At 39.2% G+C, this 21,226-nt stretch overlaps 1 protein-coding gene across 6 annotated transcripts in view; it reads left to right on the forward strand.

Moving 5' to 3' along the window:
• The window catches only part of LOC128299066 (single-stranded DNA-binding protein 3), a 32,082-nt gene extending 10,892 nt beyond the window's left edge, over positions 1-21,190 (forward strand). Inside the window, exons 3-13 of one of the 6 annotated variants that reach the window (XM_053034917.1) lie at positions 3,757-3,829; positions 3,901-4,047; positions 5,049-5,180; positions 7,159-7,257; positions 8,787-8,870; positions 8,951-8,999; positions 10,349-10,378; positions 12,507-12,697; positions 12,778-12,924; positions 13,004-13,210; positions 21,053-21,190. In XM_053034917.1, coding sequence (XP_052890877.1) covers positions 3,757-3,829; positions 3,901-4,047; positions 5,049-5,180; positions 7,159-7,257; positions 8,787-8,870; positions 8,951-8,999; positions 10,349-10,378; positions 12,507-12,697; positions 12,778-12,924; positions 13,004-13,210; positions 21,053-21,097 — 1,204 coding nt within the window. In that variant the 3' untranslated portion in view covers positions 21,098-21,190. Of the gene's footprint in view, positions 1-3,756; positions 3,830-3,900; positions 4,048-5,048; positions 5,181-7,158; positions 7,258-8,786; positions 8,871-8,950; positions 9,000-10,348; positions 10,379-12,506; positions 12,698-12,777; positions 12,925-13,003; positions 13,211-17,467; positions 18,497-21,052 lie in introns of those variants that run through there. The other 5 variants (XM_053034913.1, XM_053034914.1, XM_053034916.1 and 2 more) reach the window with 5 other exon arrangements.
• Positions 21,191-21,226: the final 36 nt, after the last annotated feature.

The raw sequence follows: 21,226 nt of genomic DNA on the forward strand, positions 1-21,226 counted from the left end.
TCAAGGTCCACAGAAACGCAGTTGTCTTATCTGTTTTTTTCCGCGAGCGAGCACCAGCAACAAACGTTCTCGAACTGGCAAAGAGAGAGGGAGGGCAACCACAAGTTTGACGTGTTAAAGTTCGGGGACTGCAAACGAGCGCGTGATTTCGTTGACACGCGTGCGTAGCTTTGTGGTGAGGCGCGATGAAAGTACGCGGAGTACTTAATATCTACTATGCTTATAATGCTTCCCTTGTTGCTCTGTACGTACACACACACACACACAAACAACGGCGTCTTATCAGAAACAAACGCGAGAGAAACAACTCATGATAAGCAATAGCGCCTCCACTCCCGACTCCAACTCGCCTCTCTCTCTCTTATTGCCCCGGGTCGCGCAACGCGTATCCGGTAAACCACGCATGCAACGCCGCGCTACGCCGGGTGACGTTGGTTTTTTAAACGATTGGGAATAATAAACCCATTGGGTCTCTCTTTCAAAGCTGTGGTTGGGGCCTAATATTGACGCACCCCGAACACATTTCGTGCTGTGTTTTTAGTACATTACATTGCTGTTCTTCAAATTGCTGCGCTGTCTTAAGAAGTTCACCCTCACGCAGCTCTATAAATGCGCTTTATCCATCCCCTCCAATATTACTACTTTCTACCCTACTTATCCCACTGCCGAGGTTGGACACCAATTTTTTGTCAATTTCGTTAAAAATTGTTCCAAATTTTCATTCTTTTTTATCGGTTTGACGTAATCTGCCGAGATAGCTGTTTCCTAGAAACGCAAACAACTTTTTTTTCCAACGGCCCTCCAATGTTTGTTAGGCAATCGGGGGCGCGAACTCCTCGCGCAAGTTCGATCGTATATTTTTGAGGTTGGTGAAGTTTTCGGTGGATTTTCTTTTTTTGGTTGTTGCTCGCCCCACCCTTCCCGCTGCTGATTCTTTCCCCTTCTGCTTGCTGCAGTCAGGGTTAGTGTGTCTGTAGGTGTATGTGTGCCTATATTAGACACGGCGTGTAGTTACGATTGTTGTGTATGCACAGGTGAGCACCCAGAACATCGATGTGGCGCGAAAAAATAAGACGCGTAGTGGCGTAGTGTGCAAAAATAAACCATATTACATACACCATTCTTTTTTTTTTGGTTCGGTGGTGGATATCAGGGTGTATCAGGGTGTGGGATAGTTGTTGTAGGGGAGTACTGTCAGCGAGCGAAACAGCACAAAATAAAAGCAAAGCGCGTGCATACACTCACACGCACACGCACGTCTCCTGCTCGCGCGAGGTGTGTGTTGCGTATCGCCAAAAAACCTGTTTTACTTTAGCCCTGCTTCATCATCCACAGTTCGCGCGCGGCGCTGTATTCTTCTCCGGGCAGTTGCTTGCTGCTGCTGGTTGGATTGACTAGTTTCTTCCTTTCGGTTGAGTGTGTGCTTTCTTGATGACCGATCGTCATTTTCATTACGATCAGCCACGTCTATCTCTCTGTTCCTTGTCTTTTTTTTGTTGGTCGATCATCTTTGTGGTGCTTGGCTCTGTTTCGGCGATCCCTGGGAGCCGGTGCTGCGCGCTGCTAAGCCACCAGGGAGGAGAGATGATCGACGCGTCGTCTGCAGCGGCGCACAAGCACAAAACCCCAGCCCCAGGCGCAGTCGAGACAACGCCACCAAAGACGCTGGGTTGATCAGCGAACGCTTTGGTGATGGAGTTACATACAAAATGCAGCAAAAATTATTGTTTTTTTGGAATAAGTCGTAGAACAACGATCTTAAGCGGCACTATCTTAAATGAGAATCATTTCCCTGATATTACTTTACTGACGAAATTGACACTTTTACACAAATATACTGATTTTAAACTTACTTCCCTACTGGCACTGGCATGTTACCCGTGTACGTTTTATGCAGGGTTTCTCAACGGAGTCAAGAAAGGCAAACGTATCGACAGACACTTTACCGACTCATGCAAAAGGGCAGACAGTGTTGTATAAACCATAGAACCCTAGATAAAACCTCATATTCTTATATATATTCTCATATTCTTAAGGTAACATAAAAAACAAGGCTCATTGGAAATCACTTCCTTTTTATGAGGAATTGTAGTATCAAGTAGATGAAGTCAAGCATCAGGAAAAGTCAGTTCTCATTACGCCCGGAGGTTGTGAGTAAAGGAATAGAGTTTGAAAGAGCTACTGAAGGTTTTATCTGGTTCCTGTTGTAAGTTTTGATCTTTTGCTATATTAAACGATCATTTTTTTGAAGGGCCTTGAAGAAATTGGGCATTTTCTAAGTAGAATTTCGTAGATTTTGAGATACTCGGCATCATCCACTGGAAAATGCCTTTGCAATAGCTGTTAGACACTGCGTAAAACGCGTTGATATACAGATTATGAGCTGACCACATAAAACAATCGATTGTTGATCGATTGATTCGCGCACATAATTCGTACATAACTAATCCAAATATTCCAAACTAGGTTAGTGATACGAAACTTCGCATGCCCGACAAATGACGTTAGAATTTTATTTTGTTTAAGTAAATTTGTGTGTTGCTCTCTGTTTGAATCTCACCTGTAGAAGGATCAATTATATTTTTATTTTACATTGATGCCTGGTAATATTCAAACCTATTTCATGAACCTATTGGATGAATCCATCGATGTAGAAACTCAGGATTCTATTCCACTTTTAACTCCAAACAACAAATTTCTTTAAATTTTACTCTGGACTAGTCGGAATCGCAGGGAGTTGATGAATCCACACCTCATTCTTCATCCCTTAGCTTCAAATCCTCGAGATGTCAGATGATCAAATTCAAATCAAATCGAGATGTCCCCTAATCTAATCCGGCAGTTTGAATACAATTTCTGGCATTTGATAGAACATCCTTCGGAACACAGTGTTGTGATTGTGTAAAAAGTTTTAATCTTCAATACACAATTTTTTGTTGTTACCGCAACTTAAATTATTGCAATTGTGAACAACCCTGTAAATACCTTTCTTCTTAATCTTAAGCTCGTGCAGATTTTTCAAAGAACTGTCATGCTCCATGATCCATCATCCGAGAGCCGCCTCCCCGTGTATGCTGTGATTGGATGTGTGCGTGTGTGTGTGACTTTTTTTTTACTTTAAGTCCACTGCCTTCCCAGTGGAGACACAGATCATCGAATCATCTCGGTGTGTAATGAGGGGAGGCGCATCGTTCCCGTCGCCGTGGGCTTACCGTTCGGCTTGTGGCATTATTACAGCGCGCGCTATCACTCGGCCCTGGACGGGGGACTGCTACCGCTGCATCCGGGTCGTTTGGTTGATGTGTATTTCCTTTAATTGGGATTTTGAAATGGACCGTCATTTGTGCGCGCGTTGTGCGCAGCTTGGACGGCCAGAACGAGATCCCACCACAGACACATACACACACACACGGTGCCCAAGGAAGAATGGCGGAAACACACCATCGATAATGTCGATCGCGCCAACGGATCCGGTGCCGAGTTCGACGCGAAATGCGTGAAACCGGCAGATAACGAAGGATAATTATGTATTGTCTTAATGCGCTGATTTTGAGACGTAGCTCGGGAAACCGATCCGGCTTGATGGACGTCTTACTTTCGCGTAGCTCTCTATATAGAGGAATGTTGTGTTCGATCGTTTGTGTCGGGGTTTTTTTTTATGTTCCCTGTGTGTCTTTAGTGTAGCATCTGTAGCACGATTCCAGAGCGTTCGTTTGACTAATTCTTTTCCTTTCCTTTCTCATTCTCATTTCACAGAATTGCACTTTATGTATATGAATATTTATTACACGTAGGAGCATCGAAAGCAGCACAAACATTCTTATCTGAGGTGAGTGATCACGTGTGGAGATGATCGTTGCGTACTTCGCCATGCTGATCCTTTGCTGTTCATTCTTTCAGATACGATGGGAGAAAAATATCACACTAGGCGAACCTCCGGGCTTCCTGCATTCGTGGTGGTGTGTCTTTTGGGATCTCTACTGTGCGGCACCGGAGCGACGAGACACCTGCGAACATTCATCCGAGGCCAAAGCATTTCATGACTATGTAAGTGTGTGTTTTTTTTGTAATGCAAAGTTCACATTGGAATTGATGCTGACTGCTGGAGAACTGTAAGCCAATTTTAGGCCGATCCAAACTCTTGCAATCGCTGACCAATTCCATTCAGAAAAGAGGTACAAAGTTGGACGATCACTTGGAAGAAACGCACTTCTCATTTGTTTGCAAAACCCAAGTGCTGGTGTCTTTCTTTCGCTCAGTCTCGAAGTTGCTGCCTCCGTTAGTTTGTTCATCAATAATAGGTAACTCTGTTCCAGGCAGTCGGTGTGTCGGTCATTAATCTTACAGTGCTGCAGTGTGTACGGTATAAGACATCTCGCACACGCCGTTGGTCAACCGTTAGAAAGCTAGGAAAAGCGAACGAAAAACTGTAAATTTCTCCAATGCAAAGATAGTGGGCCTAGTCCCGCTTCGGCCCGGCTAACGGAAGGGAAATGAAAAGATAGAAAATGGAGCGCGCGCGTAGGCTCGCGCGTAGAAGAGACGTACGTGCGCGCGCGGTCGCATTGTTGTGACGCGGTGTCAGGCGATTTTTTGAAGCGCGACCCTGTAGCGGTACGTTGATTTCCGGCCCCGGAGAAAATGGGGGAGGATCCGATGCTCTTGCCAGTATGTCCGCACGTCACAAAACAGGATCATTAGAGCACGCGGTTTGATGTTGGTTCGTATCAGCCCAAGAGGAAGTCATTGTATCTAAACATGCTTCTACAAAATTGGTGAAGGTAAAACAAATAACGTTTCACTCATCAAATCATGATGCTGCGTGATGAGCTGTTTAGGAATTTGATTTTACAACTGTAGGATCCGCAATGCGATGTACAAGTTGTGACTTTTTTCTCTAAAATAATTCAGCAAGAAAGGAATTCGATTTGTAATGATCATGTCTTCCAACACCTGACGGAGCAGTACCTTAAATAGACTCCTTAAATATAGTGCCAAAAATCTGCTACAATACTTTCCAATTTACTAATCATCTTTGACATTTGTAGGGTTTCGTGAGTTCAGGCTATGGAGTGAACGGAATAGCACACAATGCCGGACCCGCTCCAAGTCCGCTGGGACAGTTACCACCAAACGAAGGCATGCCGGGCGGCCCGATGGCACCTTCAGGCTTCTTTCCGGTAAGTTACCACCACCGAGACCCTCCCGGTGGGCACACACACCACCTTTCTATCTTTTCTACCTCTCGGGTCGCTCACTCGCACCGTAACATCTCACACGGAAACACAACATTATATAGACACCACCGATATCATTCTTTTAGTAGGGGCGGGTTCTTTAGTTTCTTCATACCATTCCATTACTGTGTTCCCATTTCGGCGAATTGTTGTTGTGCTGTAGCGGTGCATTGCGCACAAATAACTGTTCGAAAAAAAAAATCCCACATATGTGTGGCACACTTCACTAAAAAAATGTCCAAATTCAACATATCGCGTATTACCGGTATTATTAGTGGAGTAGGGATGATAACGGTGCAATGCATATATTCGCTAACTTGTGTGTTTTATGTGTGTCTCATAACTAGCACGCGGGGGTAGTTCATTGGAATGTTGTCATAGGCTTTTACTTCTTGTAAATCTGGTAGCTTTAGTGGAAGGAAATGTTTTATTTAAGCATTAGTATTGCAACAATGACTCATATGATCCATCATGCATGTACATTACAGAGAAATTACAATGACAAATCAAATTCCTCTCACCCACATCATTCACTCTGCAAAACCAAGGGTATTGATTGACTGTCTGCGGTCATTTCTTCCCCGAAATGACAGTTGGAAAAGCATTATAATAGTGTAATAGTTGTTTTAATTTTGTGATTAATCACAACGATTAATATTCCATCTTTTTCTTCATCTATAATGACTTCGTTTTACTAAAAACGTTTAAATGTTTCTTGAAGGTACTAACAACTGAAATCATGGAACATATACAAACAGTCTCAATAGGAATTCTACAGTTGATAAAAGCTCCATCCTTTGATTATTTGTCAAAGTTTTGTTTAAGATCATATTTGAAGAATGTGAATGATATGTTGTCACATTTTTTTAAAAAAATTTTCGTATTTGTCTGACATGAACTTTAAAAGAGGAAAATAAAAAAGCACATGGAGTATAAAAATGTAAAAAAGAAATCCAAAGAAAATGAAAAACAAGAAAACTAAGACATAAAAATGATAAACTAAAACATAAAAACTAAAACATAACAAATAAAGAAGAGGAAAACCTAATGAAAAAAGATAAAGCAGAGGAGGAAGAAACAAAGGAAAAAGCAGAGAAACAGAGGAATAAACTGAATAGTATACGCAAACAAGGCAATGAAGATTAAGATGCAATCTGGTTGGTGGTACCATACAAGTAGAAAGATTGTCTAAGTTGTTGCTCTTGGTGAGAATAAATGTAAATTAATATAGGAGGCAGTCTTCAACAATTTAAGCAACACAAATTACCGTTGTGTTCGGAGTGACTGAATTGTTGTTTCTTGAAAAGCTTTCATCCAGCTGAAAGCTCTCTCTTATGCTTGTCAAATGATGGGAAGGTCCAAAATCCAAACGAGTAACCAATGAGTTAACTTTTGTGAAATGTTCCATGATTCTGGTGTTATATGAGTCCTATACTTTAACTAGTTATAATTGTAATTGTTGTTTGTCGTATGTCCCGTTAGTACAACGAGCTTAGTAATCCCTTCGTGTCCCCTTCGTAGATATGAAAATGCTGTAATGCCGTATCTCTCCGTTGCATTTTTCCTATGATTTGATCCACGAACCTTTGTAGGGGAAATTCTATTTCCCACAATCCCCTCACGCATGCCAAATAATTGTACAGAGAAGCTAAGTTGTGTTGAAAGTTGGTTGTTCAATATTGAACCTCTTTCTTGCTATCTTTTTCCGGTACCCGTGTGTATATTTTTCTTTCCTGCTCTAACTGCAATTCAGTTGCGTGTTCAATTGTTCAACACACGAACGGTTAATAGCGCTTGAGATGTGCGTTTGTTTGTCGTTTCTGTGTGTGTGTGTATGTGTGTATTTTTTTTGTGTGTTTTCCGTTGTCTTTTTTCTTTCTCTTCGTGAATGTTGTGTCGTTATTACTGATTATTTTTGCAGAACTCCTCCATTAGGCCATCACAACCTTCACACCCTAGTAGTCAGCAGTCCCCACATCCACAGCCTCCAAACTCGCATGGACAATTGATGAGCGGTCAGGTTAGTATCTTCATTTTGGTCGAATTTCCCCAAAACACCCCTCGCAGCAGCTAAATCCACCCACTCTCCCAAGCGCCCCTGGCGTGTTTGGGATTGAAACGGCGAGTGATCACTGTTTGAGTGCCGCGTCGAGAGTATTTAGTTTTCCCGATCGATTCTATTGTCCACCACGTTCTTTTTTTTTGTACGCTATGTTGGCATCAGTATTGTGTTGGATTTAAGAAGGTTTCCAACATGAAACTTATGCTTAAAATCGTTTTAACGTGTCGGTTAACTTTGTCAACAATTAACAAGTGTATTTTTTTATGTTACGGAAAGTATTAACATTATGGCGAAACATAGAAAAGGGGAGGTTAGAGTAAGACCGCAAAGAAAATAAAAGGTTCTATTTAGGCTCTTTATCAATGTATTAACAGAGCAAATCATTCCCACCACTCTGTACACTTCACATCATTGATCATTATTGAAAAAATCCCTTTTTGTTGTTACTTTATTTGTTTTTAATGCTTGAATATTGAAAAAATGCTTGATCTGATACTCAATAATGTGATCGTTTGTTGTCGCTCGTATGTTCTACTTGTTTTTTTTTTCTTCAATGTTACCTCTGTAAGAATGATGATGCACATTTCTCCTCTATTGTCCTTTGGGTGTTAAATGTTAAAATTTATTGCTCGTTTTTCGTTCGTTGCTAGTACACAGGCACACATTCCTTGTGAAAGCGACAGGGAGAAATATGATATCCGTTCTCCTTCAGCCATGTGGCCCACACACACACACACACATCACAAGCCAAAGCGCATACCGTTTTGTAGTTATGTGTATATTTATTGCCAGCAAAAGCGTAAACGTCGCGCGTTTGCCTGTTTTGTGTGTAAGTGTATCCATCCTTAATTTATGTCCAAAGATTAATTGTTCGCCAGTGTGTTTCTATGCTCTGTCCTCTCCTTTTCTATGCTAAATGTTGTGTAATTTATTTGTCTGTCCGTTCTTCTAACCTCATTCATTCGCGTTGCGTGTGTGTGTGTTTGTTTGTTTTATTTTTGTGTTACTGTTCTACTGTTCTACACCCGACAATCATATATCATTTACTGGAAGACGGATGATATAGTACCGGGGGGTGTACAATTTATGTTATACACTTTACGTAAAAGCTTTCCAATTCCATTCAACCAGGGATAAATGGTACTCATTCTATCAACGATTTTCTGTTACACGCGGATATTCACGTTGGCTAATAATCACACTTTTACATAATACAAAGATTCCTTGCTTTGTGAATGGTTTTTCGAAAATTATGTTGGTCAAATATCATATATATAGGGAATAAAATAACGAATCAGTTCAGTCCACGCACACACATTTTCAACCTCATTAAAACATCGAATATAGGAACTGCTCATTGTTCGCTTCGCACATATACTTTTTTTTTCTAATTCTCAAAACAATGCTACCATTTTGCCTTTTTTTTTTTTGCTTTCTCAAATACGGCTAATAGTAGTTTCATTCATTTTGCTTGCTTTGTTTTCCAGCCGTTCATGGGTGGCCCCCGATATCCACCTGGGCCCCGGCCAGGAGTGAGAATGCCGCAAGGAATTGGAAACGATTTCAATGGTGTAAGTATACGTGCATTTCTTTAGCCGGTACGGAACTTGGAGCGCATTAAGCTAATAATTGCGTTTACCCTTTATTTTAGCCCCCTGGACAACCAATGATGCCAAATAGTATGGATCCGACGCGGCAAGGTAAGATCGTTCGGGTCCCCCGTTTTGTTAGCGCCTAGATACGATCATTAGTGTACACTCTTATACTCCACCAATAACAATGCGAGATTTACATACTGAAGCGACTAGATAATTCCCCCTTTTTTCCCCCCTCTCTTCAGACCGTACTATCGCTCTTTTTCTTCATAAACATTTCCATTTTATAAACGAAAATAATAATTTACAAAAAAAAGAAAAAACAACAACACAAGTTCAACAATTAGGTGTGTGTGTGCCGATTTTAGAAGGCAAATTTTGCAAACTTTGGAAAATCGGAAGTCATTTTACCTTGTTTTGATCAGTAAACATTCCTTCATGAAGCAAAAAAAAAACAAACAACAATTTAGCCAGCGTAGTTTTGTTTTGTTTTGTCATGTAACAAGCAGTTCACCGGCCTATTTGCTTGCCAGACAAATATTTTTCGTTTGCTCTGTCGTTTCTCCACCAAGTACCGTCACTTCCCCCTGCTCTTCCGTTTATCTTTGGCTATATATGATAGTTATATCGTTCGTTCATGTGTTTTTTTTTGTTATACTAGAACTGATTTCGGTTGTACATCACCGTCTGGTTTTGTGTTGATTTGTGATACCTGATTTTTGAAGAATTTTCGTTTTCTTTTTCTTTGTTTGGGTTGGTGTTTTGTTTTCTGGTGGTGCCATCTGCTGCTATCAATGAAATTTTATTCCATTGATATTCCCAAAATTAGTTAACACAACTTATGCTATCGTTTTTTTGTTTCATAAACATAATTATTTACTTGGTTAGACAATTCGGATATACTTGTTGCTAAGCCCTTTGTGGGGCTTTCGTATTTTTTTACCGATTTTGTGTGTGTGTGGCGGGTTAACATTCAAATATTGAATCGTTCCAATGGTAGTATTGTTGACGAAGAAAATGTAGAGGATATTGAAAGGAAAAGCTAGAAATTTCTACGGGATAGCTATAGGTGTGAAGAACCAGAAAGAGATATACATGAAATTTGATGTGACGATTGTGCAATAATGAATTTCGATCGTATTAACGAATCGTACATTGTTATACTGTGTATTACCTGTAGGTTCAAATTGTTGAGGCAAATTTCCATCATAGCTTTAATTGCATAAAGAGCATACTGTAGCTACCGGAGCTGTACAATTTTTTCTTTTCCATGTTCTTGTGTGCGTGTCTTCTTCGTCCTCTTATTATCGGCCGTGTCCGTGACTGCAGCTTATATGAACAGTTTCTCAGATTGATAATACACGTGAGCGCGCGCGCGCGACAGTAACGAGTGAATGCCAAAACTGTAATAAAATCGAATCACCGTTTTCTTTTGTTCTTTGTTCTCTGTTCAGGTGAAGCTGGAGACTTTGTAGCATGGCAAGGTAGGCAATCTATGTCGCGCTTGTCTGCTACTTAAAACCACTGTTTTTTGTTTTAGTTCATTTTTCCTTCTTTATTTTTTCTTTTCCTATTGCTTCCCACACATGTATTCTCTTCTTTCTCTACTTTTCTGCTCTGTTTGGTCTATTTTGCTGTTCTTTCTTCCTGTTCACTATCATTTACTATCAATCACACTGCATTAATTTTATGTGTTGTTGTGTTTAAACTACCCTAAACCCATTGGACGGGCAAAAACTTGTTTTTGCCCGCATATTCTTTGGGTTTCAAATGTTGAGAGTTAGAAAAATTGGTTCGCGAGTGAAGTTAAAAATTAAATCAGTTTAAAGTGTTTGTGTAACTTTTCTTAATTTCGTTTAATTTGTAATGTCTACACTTATTTGTTGCGTTACTGTGATGTCTTGTTTATCTTTGCTGTTGTGTCTTTATTCCAAACTTGTTTCATTCACTTTCATTTAATGTAACATTTGCTTCTACTAATCCATTTTTATGCTATGCTTTATTTATGTGACAACGGTTCATTTTGTTTCCCCAATTTCCCCATCCTTATTACTTAGGATTATTTTGTGAATCTTTTTTTTTGTTATACTTTATATTTATAATTTATACTTTATAAACTTTTTTCCCTGAAAATAATTTCTTAATGTCTCTGTTTCTGTGTTTTCTGTCCTTCTCTTGACGGGTTTTTTTTACGTACACTAAATGAAGTACATTGAATAGGAGAACAAAATTCAAATTGAAAGTTGACGATTCGGTTTTAAAGAGTGAGGAAAAAACAAGAAACGAATGAAAGCAAAATCGGTGACCAAACACTAGTGGTGTGTACCTTTGGAGCAACTCCATTCAATGGGCTTATGTTTATATTTTCATTTTCTATGTCTCGATGGACAGCAGCTCGTGTCGTTTACATATTAAGTTCGTGATGGAATGTAATGCGTTATAATGTTTAGAACGAAACCCTTCGAAAAACAGCATTTTATTCTTGCTGGTACCGCAGAAGAAAAAACAAACAATTCCATCGCAATTGATGTGTTAAATGATGAACGAGAGCTCTCTAATTGTATGCTTTCCTATACTTCCTACTTATAAATGCACACATTTTCTAATTTCCAAAAAAAAAAAACAACAGCAAATCCAAGTAATATTATTGAATGTGTTCTTCTGATCAACTGTTGGTTTGTTGTACACACTTTGGTTTTGGGAATATCAAAGGTTATGATGGTGAAAGATTATGTTTAACCGGAAGTGATCGAACAAATCGTTTTTATGTCAAATACGAGTAGGTTTCGTATTTAAAAACATTAAAAATCAGTATCTTTTTCCATCATCATCCTCACGAAAATTATTTTGTCTATTTATCTAAACCAAATTTCGGTACAAACAATTACATATAGTTTTCTCTTCTATTCGGTTCCTTTTTGTTTGATTACACAGACGTAGTACGTTGTGTTGTGACATTTTTGTTGCTTTTATTTCGCTATGTTAATTTTGCTCATAATTACTGCATATTGTGTCCTATATTTTAGCTATTTCCGCTTGAAGCACTATTATATTGTGACTGCTTGATAAATTGTGTGTTAATCATTGTGTATGTGTTTCTTTCTCTCTTCCCCCGCATTCTTTCTTTTTCGTTTCGATCATATCGCACCAACACCACCTGCTGCCAAAAATCATCATCACCAATATCGCCCGCTCCATTGAATGTGCTTTTTTTTTTGGGTGCATTGCCTTTACCTTCCTTGTGTTTTATCTCATTGTTTAAATGTATTTATGTGGATCTTACGTTTGCACTGAAACATCTATCATCATTACCGTTCATGGAACAATTTTTAAAATCCTTCTGTGTAAACACTTCCATTTCACGATCGCATCGACTTTGTCGGTGATCGTTTTTCATCACATTTGTCATTGGATATCCCATGTGTGCGTGTGTGCGTGTCTCTCGCTGTGTGTGGACAATGCCAACAATGCGATTGTTGTGTGATTTTGGCAACATCCCTTCCTGTATAACCACCATCCACCAACTCCTTTCTTCCGTGTGCCTTTCATCCCGTAATATGATCGTACAAAACAATACAATGTATCCAAAACAACCACACTACAACTATTCAGGCCCTCCAGGTATGGGTCCTATGAATCCTAGAATGAATCCACCTCGCGGCCCAGGCATGGGCCCAATGGGAGCGGGCACGTACGGTCCTGGAATGCGTGGTCCCCCGCCAAATAGCAGTTTAGGACCCGGCGGTATGCCACCGATGGGTATGGCCGGTGGTCGGCCACAGTGGCAACCGAACACATCGTCGGTAAGTTTGAATTGAGAACGCGTTATGGCCGCTAGTGGGAGTGTGAAACATTCATTAACGTCCTAATGTGTCTTATTTAGCCGATGAACTATTCTTCGTCCTCGCCTGGTAACTACGGAGGACCACCGGGACCGAGTGGGCCACCTGGACCGGGAACGCCCATAATGCCATCACCTCAAGATTCATCGAACTCCGGTGGTGAGAACATGTACACACCAATGAAACCTGTAAGTATTGCGACACATCGGTAGTGGTACCGCGCGTTCCGACATTCGATAATTGTAATGTTGTGTGCTGTTCTTTTAGGAATTCCCCATGGTCGGTGGCACGGACGGCAGTGGCCCAATGGGTGGGCCGATGGGCCCGAACACGATGGGTGGCCCGGTACTTAATAACGATGGATTGGATGGCATGAAGAATAGCCCTGCGAACGGTCCTGGCACGCCACGGGAAGATTCCGGCAGCGGTATGGGTGATTACAACCTTGGTGGCTTCGGTGGTCCAGGCGAGAACGTAAGTTTCGACAATTTCTAGTGACAATAACCAATTGTCCCACCAAACCTTCCATTTTAACAACATTTGCTACAAAGAAAAAAAACAAACAAAGCGAATCAGGAGAAAGCAAACAAGCAACACCTTACTTACTTCCCCCGGGTGCTTCATATATTACATGTACTCCGCACCAAACATTTTATCTCACTAAACATTTTAACTGTTCCTATTATACCTATAATGGCGCCCGGTGCATGAGGGTCAATTCGATGTGTTGTGCCACCGTGGTGGTGGTGGTGGTACTGTGTCTCAACAAACAATGTAAACAACAGTTTTCCCCCCCTCTTTTGTGGAGTGTGCACACATTCGATTTTCTTGCTGGGGAGAGAGTTCACGTAATGGAGCACTCACCATATATGTATATTTTAATAACACTCACTTCTGTTCCGTTTGTTCATCAAAAGGTTCCAAACATTTAATGAGAGATTCAAGAGAAACGGCGTGATTGTGCCGCTTTGATAAAGTCGGAAGGATAGCTTAATAAATTGTGAAGTTTGAGAGGAATAATCCTTAAACATAAATGCTTGGAAGCATAAATATATTAAAAACAACAAACGTTAATTTTGCTCTGTTTGAGATAAATTCGTTTCATTCTCTCTCATGAAGTGTTTCGTGACTTGTTTAGTCAATTGAAATCTTTTCCTACTTCATCCCCACACGTTGCAAACGAATCATTATTTGACTAATCACCTCCATTTTAAGATTCTGAAGCAAGACGATATTGACTATTGGAAGTTTTTTTTTTGTTTTGTTTTGGTTTGTTTTCGATATCCACCTGTTTTGCGCAATTCCTATCCTATTGCGCAAAACGAGGAACGTAAAGCAAAAGATTGGTACAGTTCTTTTTTTTGTGGTTTGAATGTAAATATAATGAAATGAAGGTGTGTATTATTTGATTCTTATACAATGATCGTTGTGTATTATTTTACGCATTATATGCAAGTGTATGCAATTTGGTTTTGGTATTGTTAATCGCACAAAAGGTGGAAAGGGGAAAAGCATAATGCAAGGAAGGGAAGGATTGTGTTAATCTGTCCAGATTGTACCGTTTTTAGTGTAATGAACTATAATGTAGCGTTTATTTCGATACTTGTCATTTAAAACAAAAAAAAACACAAAACCTTTTGTTAATATCCCCCCTAGTATCACTTTCCTTCAGAGCTCATATTTAGAAGTGAATTGTGCTAAAATTTACACAACTCATACGTGAAACGCGTGAAAGCGGAGTTTTGAAATCTTACTATTGTTCGAACGAATGCGAAAGAATAATACCATTACGATAACTACCGATCCGTTTAACATCTCCAATAGTTAATTTCTTGTACATACCGCGCATCTGAGTAATAATTATTAAGTCCTTAGGTTTGAGGAAGATTTGGTTTTGAATTGTAAAATGAAAATCTCCTTCTCTTCTCTTTATTTTATTTAATTGTTGTTTTTGTTTTGTTCTTCAATTTGAGCGACATTTGCGTTGTTTTTTTTTTTGTTTTGTTTCTTGGTTAGCTGTACCCATTTATAGAATCCTCTAACTTTCCGATCAGTTGCAAATGTATCGTTCGTGTGTTTTTGCTTTTGTTTCTGTACATGTTTATATGCACTTTTTTCTTTTTAAAAATTACTTTTTTTTCGGTAAAGGTTGAATAATGTACTAAGTGCGAGTTTTTTTTTTGTTCTCTAAACCTAAAACCGTAAAGTCCAAACTCGATTTTTATTGGTTCTGGACTTTCTCTATCTTTTTTTTGTATAATTGCTTTGTACGATATCATTTTTTCTTTTTTTGTGTTACGGGCATGTATGTATATATGTGTATATATATATAAATGACCCAAAAGCTATTGACATCAAAGTTGTAAAGTCTTCAGTATGAAAAGAAGAGAGGTTTCCCGAGGGCGGGGGCTGTCTTTTGTGTAATTCAACAAAACAACACCAATGACCTGAATGTGTATAGGACTATGTAGATATCTCTTAATGTTAGCTAAAGGGGGCAAAAATTATGATATTATTTATGGCAAAATCCCTTGAACCAACTACACAACACGACGAGAAAGAGAAAGAGAATGCAAAACTATATAGAAATATATTTATGTGGAAATGGTTTCTTGTTTGTCGCATACACACACCGTCTGGCAAACGAAATACATACAGCATGGACAATGTATAATAAATAAAGAGAAAGAGAACGATGTTTTCATTCGCCATATTCTTCAAGCGTTTAGCAGGTAGAAGAGTGAAAGCTTTTCTTTTGTAAATCATCCCACTATTGGTTATACGAAATGTTAGGGTACTATTAGTAATAGCAGCAATAATGCAGGGGGGGTTATCATCGAAGAGTAGAGAATAAATCAGAATCAGCAAAAGCAAAGCGCAACAAAACAAAACAAAAATCATGCTTACAGAGACGAAGCAACGCCGCCGATGTGTTTGTTGGCTAGGTTTTAACTGCTTTTGCATAGAATTTAATTCTAGTAGATAAATGAAACACACACTATACACGCGTAAGCATATAGGAATTAGCAGCCGGGATAAACGAGCGATCAAGTATAATGTTTTTTTTGGGAAGCCCGTTTTCAAGTAATAAAGCGTACTCTTTACTGTGCAGTTGAAACAAAAACTAAAATTCTCGTCGCTAAATGGCGCGATCGTGCTTATTTGACTTCCTCCACCCTGTGTCATGCGAACCTGTGTGGTACGGTATATTGGAATTGATGGTAAAACTTTACAAGATACGCCCAGCAGCACAAAAAAAAGGCAAACACTTTTACTATATGGCACCATAATCTTCCAACCGCATCAGAAGACATCGTTCTCAGAGACGGCAGAAGAGAGCAGCAACACCCACTATCGAGCAAATAACATTCACAAGCCTTGCGCTTGTTTGTGCCCACAAGACCGATGCGATTTTACGCTGAGAACACATCCCGGTCCCTGCCTCAACTCCCCCCGAACGTACGAGCATGATCCAGCGCCAAAGATGTTCCCACAAAACACACACTACAAGAAGAGAATTGTGCGCAAAGTAAAGTATACGTAGCAGGTAGTGCAATCATAATTGCTTATGTCGTCTATTATGCCAGAAACATAGGCGTTTTTGGGGTTTTGTTCTACATTTTTGTTGTTATCGTTGATGTGGTTGATGGTCAAAATTTTGTTGTGGCTTTTGTGGCGGGTTATTATTATGGTGGTAATGTTAGTGTGTTGTGTAGGAAAGTTGTGTGCTTAGTATATCAGCCGAATACACGATTTCTCGATTAACGATTGTAAATTGTGTGCGAATTCATTTAAAACAAAAAAAAACTCACGAACCACATAAAAGAATCTCTTTCTCTTACTCTTTCTCTTGTCTGATGATGTCGTGTAGTGTTCATATGAGCCATGCAGTAGATCATGATTGAAACACTCAAGAAAAAAAAAACAATCATACAACTACTGTAAAGTTTAAAAAACAAGGAGAAAAAAACATAACCAAAAAACAATTTTCGTTACAAAATGAAGAGAGAAAAAAAAACAATGCAAAGAATAATTGTAAAAAAAAAACAATTTCATTTATGAAAATGCCGTTCAGTGTCATTTTATTTCAAACATTGCTAATCTTTGAAGCACTTTAATATTATACAAAAATTCTTTTCAAAATCGTTTCTACTGTTACGATTATTGGACACTATTGTGCTCGAAAGGATTAATTTTCATTTTGTTTTGTATTCTTTTTTGTGATATAATGGTGTACTGTACTTGTTATGTGTTGTAAATCACATTTTTAATTGAAAAACAAATTGTTTTTGGGTTTTTCGTGATATGTAATAGCTAATATATTAGCTGTATGTAACATTATTTTAATAATTTGTTCCTTTTGTTTGTGTTTTACGAAAAACTTTATTGTTTCTCCCGTTTATGTTTTTTTGTTTTTGTTACATAAGGATGCACCTTTCCTTTAACAGAACGTAAAATTATATATATTTTTTTTTTCACTACAACGCTGAGACTCACTGAAAACACACCATTTCCATACGCACACTACTACTAGCCCTCCATATTTCCCTAACAAATGCCCCTTCCCCCATTTTTCCCTATCAAAGCAGCCATCATTTCCATCAGTGGCAAACTGTGCGTGTGTGTTTATGTACCTTGTGCTGCAGTTATATTGATTGTTCCCCCCTTTTTAAAAAGCAAATTGACGCCAACCATCAACATTTTTTGGCCTATGTGTTATATATTTTGCAGGACCAGACAGAATCAGCCGCCATACTGAAAATAAAGGAAAGCATGCAGGAAGAGGCGAAGCGTTTTGAGAAAGACTCAGATCAGCCTGATTACTATATGCAATAACATCCTCCTTCTCCTACCGCTACTACAGCCGCTACTAGAACTTCTATTACTTCTGTTATCGAATCTAGTACCGATATCGTAAAGGCAATCTATACTAGTACTTTTACCATTACCACTATCACTATCGACACTACTACCATCATCGCCACTACTAGTGCTGCAATCAGAAGCAGCAGCAGCAGCACCGCCACCATGATGGACAGCAACGCTGTAACTATCACCAGCAATGTCAACGACGCAACCTTCTTCTCGTGCAACACCATAGCAAATTTTACTCACGGGCATGATAAAATGGCAACAACTTTATCATCACCCCAAGCAAACAGCAGCAGCAGCACCGTGCAAGTAGTAGCCACCGTACCCGTTGTTGTAGAGAAAGATTTTAAAGTGTTTGCTGTGGAGCTACTGATACTTCTAGCGATCATCTGCTACAGGTAACTTCTGCTGGTACAAAAGAGCGAAGCACAAGTAATGCGTTTGCAAAGAAGTCACGAAGCAAACAGCTGGATAACGAACGATCCCTGCGTAGATGATCGTCTCTAAGTCGGAAGTGCTTCGGCCAGCAAACAGGGGAGATGATTCAGCTCAGCATTTGTGACTGGTTGCTGCTACACACACGTTTTTACCAAAACAAAAGAAAAGCTATAAAAGTATAACAAAAACTGTGAAACAAACCCGAGACAGTTGTGGGATGGTTGACATCGTGGTCAAAGCTGTGGACAAAGAAGTGTAATAGCAAAAGCAAAAAGAGTTGGATATAAACAAGCGATATGTTGTAATTATATCTAAAGAAACAGAAACACTGAACCAGCCCGACAGCATCCAATCATAAGTTTTATATTGTTACCCCAGATGAGGACAGAAATGGCACTGTTTGTGTGTGTGTGTGTGTGTGTGTGTGTGTGCGTGAGTTTGCGGGAACACTAAACGGTGCGGGAAAGGAGGCTACTAATGTACGTCCTGTTTTTAGTATTGCTTTTGATCAGTCTCTTTCGTTGCTATTATCTTTGTTCTGGACCGTAATGATGAGCGTAAGAGGAACACAAGTCGTTTTTTTTGTTCCTACAAGCAGTTTTTAGAAAGGAGTACAATTTGTCCCGGCCGAGCACTTGTTACTATTTCCCGAGTAAATATATTATGATGAGGCGAGTTTTTCCTTTTCTACCCCTATGTACCACTATTTAACACAAACTCTCCTTTAACACACACACACACAGACACTCTACCTAATCATGGGAAAATTCATTCAAACCACCAAAGCAAGCTCGACTTTTGATCAATCGTGTGTGTGTGTGTGTATAATCTCTTATCTTAGCGGTATTTTAGGAAGAAAGAAGAAAGGCAAGATCATTCGTAATGCTGTGATCTTCATTCATCTGCGGTAGCCGCAAGTCTGTAGATACTGAGCATTTGCTTTAGTAAAAAAGGATAACAATTTCAAGGAACAATCTTCAAGAAAAACAAGGCTAGGAACAGACAAATAAGAAAAAGATTTAGTGTTTTTTTTCTATTATTCTTTATTAAAACACTACTGTAGTCGAGTGAAACACGTTTCACCTCACCACAAAGTATTGCGTCGAGTTTGAGTTATATAGGGGGTTTATTTAATAAGGTAATGGAGGGGACTTTTTATATTCTTTTCTATTTTGTTACAAGAGAGAAGGCACACTATTATATTTCATTTCACTGCTGGAAAGCAAAAACAAATCAAATACCAAGGGGAAAGTTAGAAACGGAAGCTGCAAATGTTTTCAAGGAAAACTTAAACATTATTAAGAATATGGCACCGGTTTCATAAATTGCTCTCGCCCCCACATTAATGGAAAAGTGTAATAACGAATATCAAAACACACACACACACGGACAGACAAGACCAAGGCAGAGTAAGGCAGGATGGTGTTGTAAATGGGACACTCGCTAGTGGCGTAATGGAAAGCAAGCCTTTTTGAATATCGTTTTTAAACCAGAGAAGAGAACAGAAGTACCGTGCAGAAAAAGGAAAGGGAAAAAATACCTAAAGTGGTCGTTTATTTCGTTCTTATTTAGCCCGGGTATATTCAACTTACTGTAGAGAAATGCCACACTTAAATGTAGAGCCCTGTATTAGTGTGTCCAGATTGATCGCAGCGTTTCATCATTCGAATTCGAACGAAACTAAATCGTGGTGGCATGAAAGGAGAAGCGTGCGTGCGTGTGTGTGTGTAAGTGCCCTCGTCTCAAACATGGGGAAACATTTGAAATTTAAAGCATGAAAAAAAGGGAAAAAATGTGAAAAGCATGAAAAATGTGAAATCAGAAAATATGTAAAAACAATTGTGGAATGAAAGTACACGTAGTGAAAGAGAGAGAGTACATAAGTAATGCTTTGAATCTTAAAAAAGAGCAAAAAACGGGGAAAAAAGAAAACAAACAACTATACTACACAAATCACAGCACACGTAACGACAAACATACAAAGGGCAGAAGCAAAACCAATGGAGAAAAAAACGTAGATTAATTTATTTCGCTCTGGCACACGATGTGTGTATGTGTGTAAGGGAGTGTTTGTGTGCATACACACCTTGTAGCAGACAGAAACATACACACACACACACATACGGGGGCACACAGGATCCCCAGCACCGTATAATGTTTCCAATGAACGGCAGCAACATTAAAATCATTAACTTATGTCCCCGTAGTAGAGAGATGACGTAGCCAAATGGGCCAACAGGATAACAAAAAAAAAATGGGAAAAAGAGGACAAAAGGAACAAGCAGTAGTACAGCAAACAAAACGCGAAATGGCAAAAGAGAGAAGTAATATCAATGAGCAAAACAGAAGGGATGAAGAGTTGTGCGTTTTTGGTGGGTTGATAACAGCGAAACTCTGCTTCGTTTTGACCGTTCTACTACCAACCAACCATCATTATTACCCGGTGTCGGATGCGCACGTAATAAAGGAACGCGATTATGCATTATGTTGGGAAATAATGGCACGCGGTAACGAAACATATGTCACACAGCGTACCGCGTGAGCAAATGGCAAAATACCGTGAGAGGGGGGGGGGTTAATGAAAATAAAAAATAAAAGAAAAAAAAACAAGCAAAACTGGTAAAGGAGAAAACTGGAAAAAGATAAAAAAGCAAACCAACAAATAAGAGAAAAAACAAAAAAATGTAAGAAATAAACATTTTATTTTGAAATCCTAACGGTTAGCGAGAGTGTTCTGTTAGCTTACTTTTACTTTTGTAAAATACTTTCAAAACTCGTGTTAACAAACGGCGGGTTGATTTTGAGAATGCTGTACAGTAGTTATAGAATACCTTTTTTACTTATCCGGCAAGTTTTTAATTTGCTACTGTTTTTTATCTCCGCTTGCCATTAACATCCGATGTGTGCTTCGTTGCCCCTTTCACGGTTAAGTAACGGTAACGTTGTTGGCTGCTCATTAAACTCATCTACGTATAATGTATCTTTTTCTTCTTTTGTTACTTTCAGACCTACAATGGTTGGAATAATTCGATGAAAGGTGATTTTAATTGATTCCGGAATTGCAACAGGTGTAGCGTTCAACTTTACTACCGTCCTCGAGTAGATTAACGCACAGAAAAGGATAATTTTGCTTGCTTTTCATGGAATGTTTGCTCGTACAAAAAATCGTCTTCCCTCGCG

The sequence above is a fragment of the Anopheles moucheti genome, chromosome 2 (assembly GCF_943734755.1).
Source record: "Anopheles moucheti chromosome 2, idAnoMoucSN_F20_07, whole genome shotgun sequence".
Taxonomy (NCBI): domain Eukaryota; kingdom Metazoa; phylum Arthropoda; class Insecta; order Diptera; family Culicidae; genus Anopheles; species Anopheles moucheti.